Source organism: Drosophila subobscura, chromosome J (genome assembly GCF_008121235.1).
Source record: "Drosophila subobscura isolate 14011-0131.10 chromosome J, UCBerk_Dsub_1.0, whole genome shotgun sequence".
NCBI lineage: Eukaryota > Metazoa > Arthropoda > Insecta > Diptera > Drosophilidae > Drosophila > Drosophila subobscura.
In genome coordinates, this window is record NC_048532.1 from 2,374,173 (window position 1) to 2,387,090 (window position 12,918).

Sequence of the window (12,918 nt, forward strand, 5' to 3'; positions counted from 1 at the left end):
CCCTGCCTCATGCTCACACTTTAAATCTCATTAACACTAACTGGGGTCTGGGGGTCGCTATCAAATTGTTTCTTGTTGTTGTTTCTGGGTTCTTGGCCATTCATAATTTAATTTTATGTGCTATGTGTTCATATGAATTGATATCTACTATAAATATTACCCAACCAGAATGGATCAAAATGGTCACGTTTCAACCATGGCCTAATGCACATTCGAGTGCGAGTACTTACAATGACGAATATCTAAATATTCAATTTTTATATCGACGCCTCCGAAAATAAAAATGTGAAGGAAGTGTTAAGACAATGTTCATTTTAGGACGTGCATCTTTAAATTAATTGTGTTTCGCGGATACATTTAAATCAGTACTAAATCGGTACGTTGGTTTCTATTGTATACTTTGTATAGCCCTGAAGATTGTACATACATATGTACATACATATATAATTTTAAATTCCTATTTAATTGTAATAAATAATAAAAGATAATGAAAGCAAAACTAATCCAGAGCCATCGAGCCTCGAAACCTCTCATCCGGAACTGCTCGGCTCTCTCACGTGCAAATGGAAGACACCTAGGCTCCCAAATGCTGACATCATATGTCAATTGGCTAAATTAGTTTACATTTAATAAATGTAACCCAAAAGCACATTAGGCGAGAAGGGACGTTCGAGACGCTTTTTACGCGTCACAACTTTTATACCCGGTACTCAGTAGGACATCTGTACCTTAGTGGTTTTTTCTAATTTTACATTTTACATTTTTTCTGCATCTGTCATCTACATCTACATCACTTCTCACGCCAACACGCTCTGTTAGCTGTGCAAATAATAAAAAAAAAGCTGCTAGACGGGGTGGGCCTATCCACTGAAAATTAATTTCTGGGTATAATATCCAATGATCCAATTTGATTCCTAATCGGTGATCTTATAGATCCTACAGAATGGCTTTTTTCGTTTTCTTTTGTCTTCAAAATTGTGGCTGGGAGATATTCTCGCCCTTTTGCAGAGGTGGAAGGGGGTGGGGCGAAATTTTGAAATACACTTGTAACAGTGTGAGCATACAGCTCTAGTTTTTAAAGTCTCTGAGATCCAGGCGCTCAACAAGACGGGCGGACAGACGGCCATACGGACGGACCTGTGTACTCTGTGGGGTCGGAAACCCTTCCTTCTGTGTGTTACATTTTTTCGCACAAATACAATATGCCCTAATTACTCTTCGAGTACCGGCTATAAAAATAGAAAATGCAAATTAACAGCAGGTTATTTGATTGGAAGTTGGATAAATAACTTTCACGTTGTACGATACGTGAACCATACTGAAAATCGGGCCCACATTTATACATGTAAACAAATATTCAACAGATTTATGGGTAACTCACTCTACATTTATGTCTCCCAACGGGACTTAGGAGAGATCACCTCTTCTTGCTGACATCCATTACTAATCTCATCATAATCTTCATCAATAGCTTCCAATTAGATGTTTAAAGTGTGATAAACCCAAATAAATATTGTTACAAACAGTATAGATATTTTTAAAATATTCAACAATTACATGGTTATTTATTATTCAACAAAAAATCCTAATATGAAATCCTAATGTTTCCCTTTGGTTCGAATCGGATAAAAAACATTCCTTGAAGTAAAAATTTCCCTTGACTCAGATGGTATACACCATAACTGGTCTGGAGCGTATGATCTGGGCGGACCGGAACTTCTCTGGCACTGGACGGCGACTGCGAAGGCGACCGTTGCGTGGCTGGATTAGACTGGCAGGAATGGGCTCTGCAGCTAAGGAATCATCTAATTGGTCCTGATCCGCTGGAGCAGCGTCAGCAGGAGGCCCATAGGTGTTGTCCGGCTCGGCAGGGGGTCCGTACGTGTTGTCCGGCTCAGCGGGCGGGCCATATGTCAGATCTGGCTGCGCCTCTGTCTCCGTGGGCAGGTCGAAGGGCACCTCGGGAGTGACACCCGCTGCTGGATAGGGCGCCGAGGCTGGCGTCGGGGCAACGTCAAGAGAGGGATCCGCTGAGTCCTGCGGTGCCTCCTCCTGTCGAGCCAGTTGGAACCGGGAGGAGCGACTGCGGAATCTGGCTGGCTCCGCCAGAGCCACAGAGGCAACAGCGGCGAGCAGGAGCAGCGAGCAAGTAAACTTGTGGGCCATGTTGAGTTGCTATCGGTTGGTCTTAGAATGTTGTCAGTCACTCGGCATCGAGGGGTTTTTATACATCAAACTTCAATTTTTCGGCACTCATATTTGGCACATTGAGGGACACACCGACGTGACAATATTTAGTCAAGGGCCCATGTCTTAGCCATAACAATTGGCCATTAAGCATTACTGGCCACTTAATTGTTGACTTTTATCATGGCCCAACAGCGGTATAAGACTACCACTGGGCTCAATTTTCGATCAGAGTTTCCATTGAATTTTCGGCATCGAATTTTGAATACCAAACATTTCCCCTTTCGGCTCTACTGTCAGCTGCGGCGCCTGCTTAGTTTTCAAATAGTTGCCGTCTGCTTGATATGCAGGGCGTTGTGGGGTTGGTCTAGAATCACCTGGGACGGGCCACAGTGAGCCAACTATAAAAGTTAAAGCTCCATATACGATCGGCAACAAAGCGTCGCAGCAACTCACACGATCATGGCACGCTCTCAGCTCTTTGGATCGCTCCTTCTCCTGGCCTTCTTGGCCGTCAGTTTTGGAGCACAGTTGCCATTCGGCAGACAGAAGGTGGTGCCCACTCCATACCCTGCGGCGGCTGATCTTAAACCGTCTCCACAAGAGCCTGCCCTCACCTATGGTGCACCCCTGGACTCTGATGTTGATCTGAACGTGAATGCGGATGCCTTGCCAGAGGAGCAGCTGCCTCGAGTGGATGACTTTGAGGCGAACCCCGAGTCCGAGGACGTAGACACTGAGCAGAGCTCCTTGGAGGTTACCACCCAAACGGTTTCTTCAACTCCTGCCCGCCTTCGAAGCCGCCAGAGACTGGCCAAGCTCCAGGTGGCCCCCGCCAAGCGCCATCGTCAGGGGCAACGCACGGCCCGCCTCGAGGAGTTGCCCGTTCAGGAGGCTGTTGCCACCGTTCCGTCACTGGCTTCACAGCAGCTCTTCTATTACGGAGCTCAGCATCAACCCTTTGTTCTTGCGTACAGCACAGCTCCGCAGCAATTTGCATGGTAAAATTTGTGACATTATTTGTTGTTATTAGAAATATATAAATTGTTTGCAATGGAATGATATGAGTATGATCTTAGTGGCAACTTAAATGGCTTGAAGACCAACACTAAGGTAAAGGAGAACTAATAGGCTTATCGATATCTGTATTGTATAATTTCCCCGCACAATGTTTTCCATTTTCCACACAATAACTGTGAGCAAAGGCTTTTCCGCTTACCGCAACATCTTGTCGCTTAACAACAGCTCACCCTTACTTTCCACTTTAGGTCCTGGCTGCTCCTGATAGCTTCTCCCTCGATGTGCTCCATTTTCTAGTCGCTTTTTGAGCGATTGTGGGTTTTCTTTTAATGCGCACACTTTGCATGCTTTTGTACTGCTCTGTTCAATGCATTTTTCACCCTTTACCCGTTTAAAGCCCCATAAGAGTTCAATCATGAGTACAGGCCTACGATGAGTGGGTATACGAGTATGTATGCCATTTTATCGTGAAGCGCTGTTGAGTGGAGCATGTGGTATATGTATACCTGAAATGGAAAGTTGAGTATAAATGGTAAGAGTGAGCCATCTGTTCAGCGGAGATGATACTCTCAATTTATTGTTTATTTCACATGCGAATTTGAAACACATCTATGTAAATATTTACAGGGCAATTCTCACTCAGCTGCCGGAACGTGTCTCGAGGCAACCATTAATCAAGCTGCCATCTTAAATTCAAAGGGACAGGCTGAAATGTTCTTAAACCCAACCATTTCAGTGTATTCTCCGCAGTCAAAGGTTATCTTGAAAAACCCCCATTAAATCATCTCAAATACATTCGCTGAGACTTCCAAAAATAAAGTAACTTTTTATACTAATAAATAAATAATTATACATAAAATGTCATACATATAGACACACACACGTTCGTAATTAAACTAAGCGAAAATATTCAAGTTTTTAGCCACCAAAGAAAGATCCCCGCGTCTCCAGAGCTCCCACATTTGGCCTGGAGCTATTCCTCAACGCCTCAATGGCCTGATAGTTGATGAACCAGAATGGCTGGTTCTCCAGGGGCAGGCTACTCAGGTGATTAACATACTCCTGGTCGCCATGGGCATCAATTGGCAGGCCTAAGACGGAAGGATTGACAGCTGGAATCGAAGAACTAGCTGCTGGAACGGGAGAACTGCCAGTGAAGATGGGCGTCCCAGCAGTGGGAACAGTAGGTGTGCTGCCAGTGGAGGTTGGAACAGGTGAGCTGGCATCCGCTCCACCAAAACGATTGACCACCGTGGTGACGGCTGGACGTGGTGGCTGCGGATCGGGAACGTAGGCACTGATGGGCAGAACTAGGGGGACTCCACTGGGAGGTCTTTGGACCGCACCATGGGGCAAATTGATGATGGGCGTCTGCTGGGAGGGCGAGGGTTCGCCGAATCGGGAAACTATATCCACTCCGGTGATGTTCTCCACGGCCGTGTTCTGCGTGGCATGGTATTTGTCCTTCTGGCTGAGTCCACCCGGCGGACGCATGCCAGCAAAGGCAGGTCGTTGGGCCTGGGCCACTTCTAGTAGAGTCGCGATCATCACAACACAAATCCACATCATTTTTGCAATGGCAATGTCAATTTCACTTTTCCTCTCTCAAAATTTCTCAGTATCGGTTTGCTTTCCGCGATCTTCACTTGGCTCCAATGCTCCGGCGACTGAAAATCAGCCGCCTGGGAGGTGACTTAAATAATCAGCATCTCTGTGCCGTTTCAGTCTCAATCTCTGTCTTAGCTCTGCTGAACTGACTCAGACATACATGTGCACATTTGAGCATGTACATATGTATATGTAAAAGCTGTTATGCGAGTTCAAGTTGGGTCTGCGAGCACTGGGTTATCAGTCGACTGTAATGGATTCCCCTGTCCCTCGCTCTCTGTGGGAAATATTTCATCGCATTTAATTTATAAACCAAACTATACAAGGAAGGATGATGGGATGAGCCGAACTGCTCTCTTTCTTCGTGACAGTTCTTTGATTTTTGTTTAAAGTTTCAGAAAATACTTTCCTTGATACTGGTAAATTGGCAGCAACAACACTAGCCAAATGATGAACTCTTCTCCTATCCAGCTGTGCTAGTGTATTTCCAGTTCGTTTTACTACGAAAGATGCTGAACTTTCTTGTTTTTATTTGTGGTCGGGCTATTCCCAAAGTGCTACAATTATTTTTGCGGTGTGGTTCGTCATCATCGTCCACAGTGTGACGCGTGCGGTGCGTCCTGAAACCGGTTACCACCCACCTTCGCCAAACAATTTTGTTTTGGGAGCGTCTAGCAAACTTCCGCGGAAATTTCTCGCGGAATGATTCACTCGAATGTCTGCTAGTCAGAGATGGAGATAGAGAGAGAAACCTTTCGGCTTTGTTTCCACAAACATATTTTATTTGCTTTTGTCTTACAATCGAGAGAGAATTTGATCAGTGTGTGTCTGAGAGAGTTACTCTACATGGTCATGGAATGGGTGTGTGTGTGTGCTGCGTATCATCGTGGATTGCTGGATCGCTGGATCGCTGGATCGTCATGGGTTTTGGGAATGTACCGGGAATAACATCTGCCTGAACGACTGCCCAGCCCAGGCAGCTCGTATGCAAATGAGGGTTTCGATAGACCACATCTAGAAACGTCTCACAATGGAGCGGGCAGAACTGAGCTTGGCCGGACGTGCCGCAGCGGAGACAGCGCGACGATATGCCACTGCTTGTCCGGCTCGGCGATAGTTGGCCGCGCGCCTGGCGGCCACGAGGCGAGCTTGTTGCTCCGCAGGAATGTCGGCAGCGGGCAGATCGTTGGCGGTGACATCGGGTGGACCGTACACCTCATCGGGCACACTGTTGGGAGCGGCGTCGGGGGGGCCATAGACGGCATCTGGTGTAGGGTCTACAGCGGCAGGAGCGGCCGCCTCATCGAAGGGCACCTCAGGCTTAAGTTCGTCAGCGGAAGGATACGGAGTGACGGCATCCACGTCCCCAGCATCCACTGGGGCCAGCTCCTGGCGAGCCGAGTACCGGGATCGGCCGCGACTCAGCCGCTGGGAGTATCGCTGACGCTGAGCTTCACTCAGGGACAGCAGGCTGAGGGCGATGGCGATCAAAAGGAGGAGAGCTTGGAACTTGGCCATGATGGATGCAAGATGTCTGAGTGCTGCGTGTGTGTCTGCCTGGAAGGAACTGAACCAACGACTGATGCTTTGGTAAGCAGCGATGGACGCTTTTATAGGTAGGACCATGTCTGGACACTAATGGACGTTCCACCAATGTGTGCAGCTGTTTAGTGTGCTACGCATGGACCCAGCATAGGCATCCTTTTTTGGGCCTACGCTCTGACGTCGGCACTATTCGCAGTTCCCTGATCGCCATCGATGTCGATATCGGTATCTGCGGCGTCTTTATGCGCCAACGACGTGACAAGAAAGAAGTAGCAGGAGCCGAATCAGTACTGGAAGTAGAATTTATAGTTCCAACATTACTCAATCTAAATTTGGAGCGAATGCGAACAAGTCCCTGTTCTACTTTGAACCGACTTCGTTCGGCATTAAAATGCTCTTAATGTAAGAGAGAAGGTGGCATTGATTTATCAGTCATAAATCTCCTACACTGACTATATCAAAAAGCACAGCTTGCCATGAATCTTTGACAAGTTGTGCCGCCAATTGGGTTGCATCAGACTTCTTCTAATTGTAAACAGCTGTGTTAAGCTGGACACTCAATTTGTTTCGACTCTGAATTCAATTAGGAATAATTGAATAGAAAATTAGAAGATGATTTCTGAACTATCCTTTATATTACCTTTTGATAGTTCGCAGGGCCTTGGCGGTCACCTCAGTTGCAAGTCGTCAATCGCATAAAAATCGATTATAAGTGTTTAATCCAAAATTCTAACACTCAAACTGACAATTCCAGCATAATGCAATTGACAACAACAGTCGACAGCGGCTCTATTTGCTGTTGGTTTTCGCTTTCAATTGCTTTGCGTTGGATGACATTTGGATTGCGTGTCACGTACGAAACGCATTTAATTTTCATAGAACATGGCGACAAATCGGTCGTGGACAGCGGACGTGTACAGCGGCAGTGGTCAGTGGTCAGTGGTCGGTGGGCGGTGTACGTGGCAGACCGAGCAAAAGCCAGAGACAGTAACCATACAATATAAATCATTAAATGTGATAGCCGTGCGCCTAATCGAAGTCGCTGTCGATATAGAAGCTTCATGCCTAAATTCCCATTACCCGGGACGACTCTCGTTTTCATGGGAGACCTTAGACGGCCGGCCACCGAGAACGTTGTATAAAAACGGCACTTCCAGTCGGAGCTCAATTCAGTTGGGTCTAAATCCAGACCGAGTTCAATTGTCAGCATGCAGTGGATCTTTACCCTCGTTGTTTGCCTTGCAGCCGGAAGTCGTATCGAGGCGCGTCAGATACGGATTAATCGCTATGCTGTCAGTGTGCAGGAGGATGAGGCGTCGGCCCAGGTGAGGGAGTTGATGCCAACGCCTTATCCAGCAGCAGGCTTTCGGCCGCAGGGACGTTCCTTTTGGCTTCCAGGGGAGTCGGAGGGGAAGGCCGACGCAGATCAAAACGAAGGATCCGGCTTGGGTGCGGAGACAACTACAACGGAGCTGCCCAGTGAGGATGCTTCGACTAGTACTACAGAGTCCGCAGACTGGAGCACCACCACAATCTGGGACTCACCAGATACCACCACCACAGCTCCCACTCCGGCTAATAATCTCCGTTCGGGCAGAGCCTTTGTCAGGGCTTCCTATCCACCAGCGGGCTATCGTCCAAGCCGCGCCTTTCGCCTGCCCACTGAGGAGAATCAGGAGCAGGAGCAGCAGCAGCCCGCTGAGTCCCTGGCCAGCAACTCCACCGACGGCAATGCCGATCATCCCGTTTGCGGAGTAAGCACCAACCCCCTGATGCCCACCCCAGAGCCTGGCTCCATGGACGAGCCGGATTCAGAGAGTGTGGTGATCACTGCAAATCTGGGACCACCAGTCTTGGTGGCCAGAGCTCCCAAGCCTCCGCCCTCCATTCCAGTGGCCATTCCCCTGCGCTCCCAGCCGCTATTGGAGGCGCCGAGACGTAGATTCGTCTACACTACGGATGTGGAGCAACGCTGGTGAGAGTCCCTCTGGGATAAGCCCTCTTTAATTGTTAAAAGTTCAGTATTTATAGGTTTTTGTATTTGGAACGAATAAAATCCAGTTTACTGTTATTTATACCCTAAAGAAATGAGTTTCCTCTAAGGCTGCATTCAAAAAATCAATAACAATTCGTACTCACATACATATGTATGAATATCCTTAGCCTCTTCCCAGCTCTAGGACATTACCTACTACAAAACTGCTGACCTGAAAATCTGGCATTCTCTATATATGTATGTACATGCATAGATGTAAGATGTAGATGTATAGATGTAAGTACGAGAACGAGCATTCAAATGATATCGTCAACAGTCTTTATCAATGCCATCTTCACCGGATGTTCGGACACGTTCTGAATATTGTTTGTTATATTGTTGTTCGATTCAGTTGCCTTGCGAGTCGAAAGCCAAACAGCTTTCCGTCGAAATACGCTGGATCAGGTCGGTGGGTTTGGGCGAGACTCTAACTCCACGCATCCGTATTAAATTTGACGTGCGGATGTGCAAAGTTTTAGCCGTGGAACGTGCGTGGCATGCGGAAGGACATGGGGCGACTTTGCAGCAGCCACGTCGCCAAGTCCACTGTTACTCCTCACCATCTGCCCCTTGGAGCATTCAAATTGAATAACGTGGATGCGAGTGCTCTCCTTGGAGGTTTAAGTGGAGGGACGAGAGTAAAATTGAGACCACTGGACTTGTATTATGTATTTTGAGCTTGAACTTGTTCAAAGGGGTATTTTAGTTGCTTCTATGCATAAAATATTGTAATAGATTTTGTAGATAAATGAGGCTCAACGTGGAACTATTGTGAGGAAGCTCGTCCATAAATGGTTTGTTCTTTGAAGCTTTTTTTGGTTAAATAAAAGAATAAAATGATAATATTAACATATTTTTCAAAATTGTATAGTTGAACTCCTTCACTACTGGGAAATTGTTTTTAAAAACCCATAAAAACTTTAACAATAAGCAAACATATACTTTAACATAATCAAAAATAAACCCGGAGCTTTCTGATTGATTTCGTCTCCATTTCCATTTGTACTCCCAGTCAAAGTCATCGCAAACTGTGCACGTAATTGACAATCAAAGGATCATCGAAGCTGGTGGGCACGATTTCCACAGAGTGCACCACCGGCTGCAAGCGCACATCGCTGTCAATGTGCGTGAAGCTCGCCAGCTGAAGGTCCAGCTCATCCTGGTGTCCCTCAACCAGCACGTACTCTGCCTCCGGCTCTACGAGGGCCAGCTCTACAGCTGCATTGTTGTCGCCGGCCACCTGCGGCTGTTCGGCAATCGAAACTGTGGAGTTGACAGAGTCCTGAGCCAGGGATAGGGCTACATTGGGCTGGAGCGCGTCCCCGCCAGCGACTGTGCCCTCAATGGCAAACAGTTTTGTTGTGGCCGGAGTTGTGGTTTCCTCCGACTCTCTGCCCTCTGTGGTGGGACTATCCTGGCTGTCTGTGGTCTGCTCTTCTGCGGTGGGCTGTGGCGTGGTGGCGGAGCCGGAGGCCGAGGCTGCCTCGCTTTCCTCAACGTCCGCCTTGCTGTCCTCTCCCTCGTCCTGCTCCTCCAGCTGACGTTCAATCTCCACGGTTCGCTTGGATGGGGTGCTCAACAGGAGGAGTTTTGCGGACTTCTTTTGGGGTAGAACATCCACCTGAAGGGTTTCTGGGGCCGGGTCAATCAATATGCTAGCAGTCTCATCGCGACTAAAAGCGGGACTGGCCAACGAAGTTGCCTCTTCGGTGGTCACATCTTCTTCCAGACTCGGTCTCTTGGTAGTATCTTGCGCGGGCGTGGACCCGGCTTTTAGCTCAGCACGTGGTATAACAGCTGCCTGGACCAGAGACAGGCAAAGCGCTACTGTGGCACACATTCCCAGTCCTTTCGACATGTTCGCTGCACAATTTGCTTACTATTTGATGGCGATAATTTCCAGCCAGGCGTATTTATACTCGCACTGGGATCCAGAGTCATTCCCCATTTCTGGAGCTGTCATAATTCTAACCCTGAGCATTTCATTTGACGCGAAACTTCCGCAAGCTTCCAACAGCCGGAAATGTAATTCTACCAGTAGGTTCCATTTGTGTCCGAGTGTATTCTGTGGCATTAAGGAAGCCAGAAACGTCCCGGGCCTGGGTCGTTACACCTCAAACCCGGCCGGGGCACCCATTGACCGCAACGATGGTCACAGAGCCAACTCAACACAACCCAAAAAAGTCACTTTACATTTTCCCCTTTACTTGCTAGCTTATGTGTACATACTTACATATGTATGTATACATACACATGTACGAGTATGTTGTGGTGTGTGTATCTGGAAGATGTGTTTGTGTAGTTTTGTCGGTTTAATTTTGCGATGAGCAAAGTTAGTGGCTTGACCGTGCCGTGCCGTGCCAGCTGCTGGACATGCTGGTCACGTTCGTGGGTGACTTTGGTTTCGTCTCAAATGGGAAATGATAAAATTGAAAATAAATTCATATGCAGGAAATAAATGTGTTTTCCGAGGGCAGCAACAGGCTGGCAAAAGTTCATTGATTGCCTCAAAGTCAAAAGACCTTCCTTTGCAGTTTGAGGGATTCTTGTGGTTGTATTTGGGTTACACAGGTCGACGGGTTTACGCTGTGATCTTTAAAGTCTTGGGAAATGTCTTCTTCTCCAACACAAGTCAATCCACAGTTACACTAGGGCGGATTGTTCGGATTACCGGAACAAGGACCACAGTCCGATTTATAAACATGATTTTTATACCCGGTACTCGAAGAGTAAATAGCTTATATTGTAACTGTGCACAAAGTGAATGTATGTAACGCACAGAAGGAAACGTCTCCCACCCCATAAAGTATATATATTCTTGATTAGCATCAATAGCCGAGTCGATAAAGCCATGTCTGTCTGTCCGTCCGTTTGTCTTGTTGAGCGCCTGGATCTCAGAGACCATAAAAGCTAGAGCCACCAAATTTTGCATCCATACTTCTGTATGCTCACACTGTTACAAGTGTATTTCTAAAATGAGCCACGCCCCCTTCCGCTCCCGCAAAAGGGCGAAAACCTCCCAAATATTGAATGACCATATCTATCTGATCAACAAATTGGGATTCGATTGGAGCATTATTATAGCCACAATGAAGAAATTCATTTGCAGTGGCAAAACCCGTCCCGCAGCTTATATTTGTTTTTTGCACATTCTCTCATTCACACTCTGCCTCGCGTAGTTTGTGGCCTCTGCCTCTGACACGTCTCTGCTTCTGCCGCGTCTCTGCCCTGACTCTGCAGTGTATTGCTCTAGGGGAGGGTGGCGAGCTAAAGGAGCGTGTTGGCGTGAGTAGTGTTGTTGATGTAGATGACAGAAGAAGAAAAAATGTTAAATTTGACAAATAACCGCTAAGGTGCAGATGTAGTACTGAGTGCCGGGTATAAAAGTTGTGACGCGTAAGAAGCGTCTCACACGTCCCTTCGCGTTAGACATACTTTTTGGCAATTAGCTTTCTTTTACCATAGTTCAACAGGGTAATAAAACACACTTCTCCTCCGATGGAACCAAGCTTCCCCATCATTTGGATGACAAAAAACATATTGTATATAATATGTATATTGTTTATTATCGAAGATTCAACACTACTTACGTTTAAAATAATTTACGTATTATTTTTTGTTTTGTTATTTTGTTCTTATTGATTTCTGTCGTTCGTCTTCTCTTGGTTGTTGTTGTGGTGTTTATTACGAAATTTCAATTTTCATTAAATGATTATGGGGTATGTTACGTTACCGATACTCGTATGTACTATGTATGTATGTATATATATAAATGTATAATAATTGAATATGATAGATGGCTTGTACATGAAGATTCGGGGATTAGAGAAATGGCCTGGAATGCACATACTCGTATGAATGTTTATACCTACATACATATATGCATGTATGGGTTCCTACACGACTGGTATTCAGATATACATACATATTTGTTTAGTTTAGTTGGGGAGTTTAGTCCATGATCAATATCGATGCCTCTGTGTAGGGGCATCGAGATATGTGTGCTTCGTTTAGATACAAGATACAAGATACATGGTACAAGTACAAGATACAATTAATTAAGTACAATTACAATAATTATTGTTCAACGTTAATGCAAATGTTGTTAATGTAGATAGATTAGATTTAGCTTTATTATTCATTATTTTCGATATTTCTTTAGATGTTATCCTGTGTATATGACACGCGTATAAAATGAATTTACGTCTACTTACAATTTAAATAAAGTTTTTCAGTTTTGCTCTTAGGGTTTCCCGTTCTCTTCTCGGTTTCTTCTACTCGGTGTTTGCATAGGTTTCTTTCTACTTTGTATTCCTGTTGTATCTACCAAACTAATCCATTCCCATAACCACAAGGAAACTGAAGAGCTAGCTTTGTCTTTCCTTTTCTCTACTAAATTAACTAAGTCGTTAGCGGGAAGGGCTCTATGGTTTCTATAAGAGTTTCTATTTTAGGCATAATAGACGTTACATTTTTATAGACATTTTGTAAAACATTTACGTAAATAATTTCTGCAAAAGAAC

At 45.9% G+C, this 12,918-nt stretch overlaps 6 protein-coding genes across 6 annotated transcripts; 2 read left to right on the forward strand and 4 right to left on the reverse strand.

Moving 5' to 3' along the window:
- Positions 1-1,582: 1,582 nt before the first annotated feature.
- Positions 1,583-2,187, reverse strand: LOC117894556 (protein transport protein sec31). The gene has a single exon (XM_034801680.1). The coding sequence runs from the start codon at positions 2,164-2,166 to the stop codon at positions 1,663-1,665; it is 504 nt and encodes a 167-aa protein (XP_034657571.1). The 5' UTR covers positions 2,167-2,187; the 3' UTR covers positions 1,583-1,662.
- A 213-nt stretch (positions 2,188-2,400) lies between these two features.
- On the forward strand, positions 2,401-3,194 carry LOC117894555. Its single transcript, XM_034801679.1, has one exon. The coding sequence runs from the start codon at positions 2,650-2,652 to the stop codon at positions 3,190-3,192; it is 543 nt and encodes a 180-aa protein (XP_034657570.1). The 5' UTR covers positions 2,401-2,649; the 3' UTR covers positions 3,193-3,194.
- Positions 3,195-4,002: 808 nt separating this feature from the next.
- Positions 4,003-4,937, reverse strand: LOC117894859. Its single transcript, XM_034802116.1, has one exon. It carries the CDS (start codon positions 4,774-4,776, stop codon positions 4,126-4,128), a length of 651 nt encoding a protein of 216 aa, XP_034658007.1. The 5' UTR covers positions 4,777-4,937; the 3' UTR covers positions 4,003-4,125.
- A 704-nt stretch (positions 4,938-5,641) lies between these two features.
- On the reverse strand, positions 5,642-6,403 carry LOC117893436. The gene has a single exon (XM_034800053.1). It carries the CDS (start codon positions 6,331-6,333, stop codon positions 5,830-5,832), a length of 504 nt encoding a protein of 167 aa, XP_034655944.1. The 5' UTR covers positions 6,334-6,403; the 3' UTR covers positions 5,642-5,829.
- A 1,078-nt stretch (positions 6,404-7,481) lies between these two features.
- On the forward strand, positions 7,482-8,439 carry LOC117893431. The gene has a single exon (XM_034800049.1). The coding sequence runs from the start codon at positions 7,569-7,571 to the stop codon at positions 8,337-8,339; it is 771 nt and encodes a 256-aa protein (XP_034655940.1). The 5' UTR covers positions 7,482-7,568; the 3' UTR covers positions 8,340-8,439.
- Positions 8,440-9,320: 881 nt separating this feature from the next.
- LOC117894118 lies at positions 9,321-10,267 on the reverse strand. Its single transcript, XM_034801000.1, has one exon. It carries the CDS (start codon positions 10,251-10,253, stop codon positions 9,414-9,416), a length of 840 nt encoding a protein of 279 aa, XP_034656891.1. The 5' UTR covers positions 10,254-10,267; the 3' UTR covers positions 9,321-9,413.
- Positions 10,268-12,918: the final 2,651 nt, after the last annotated feature.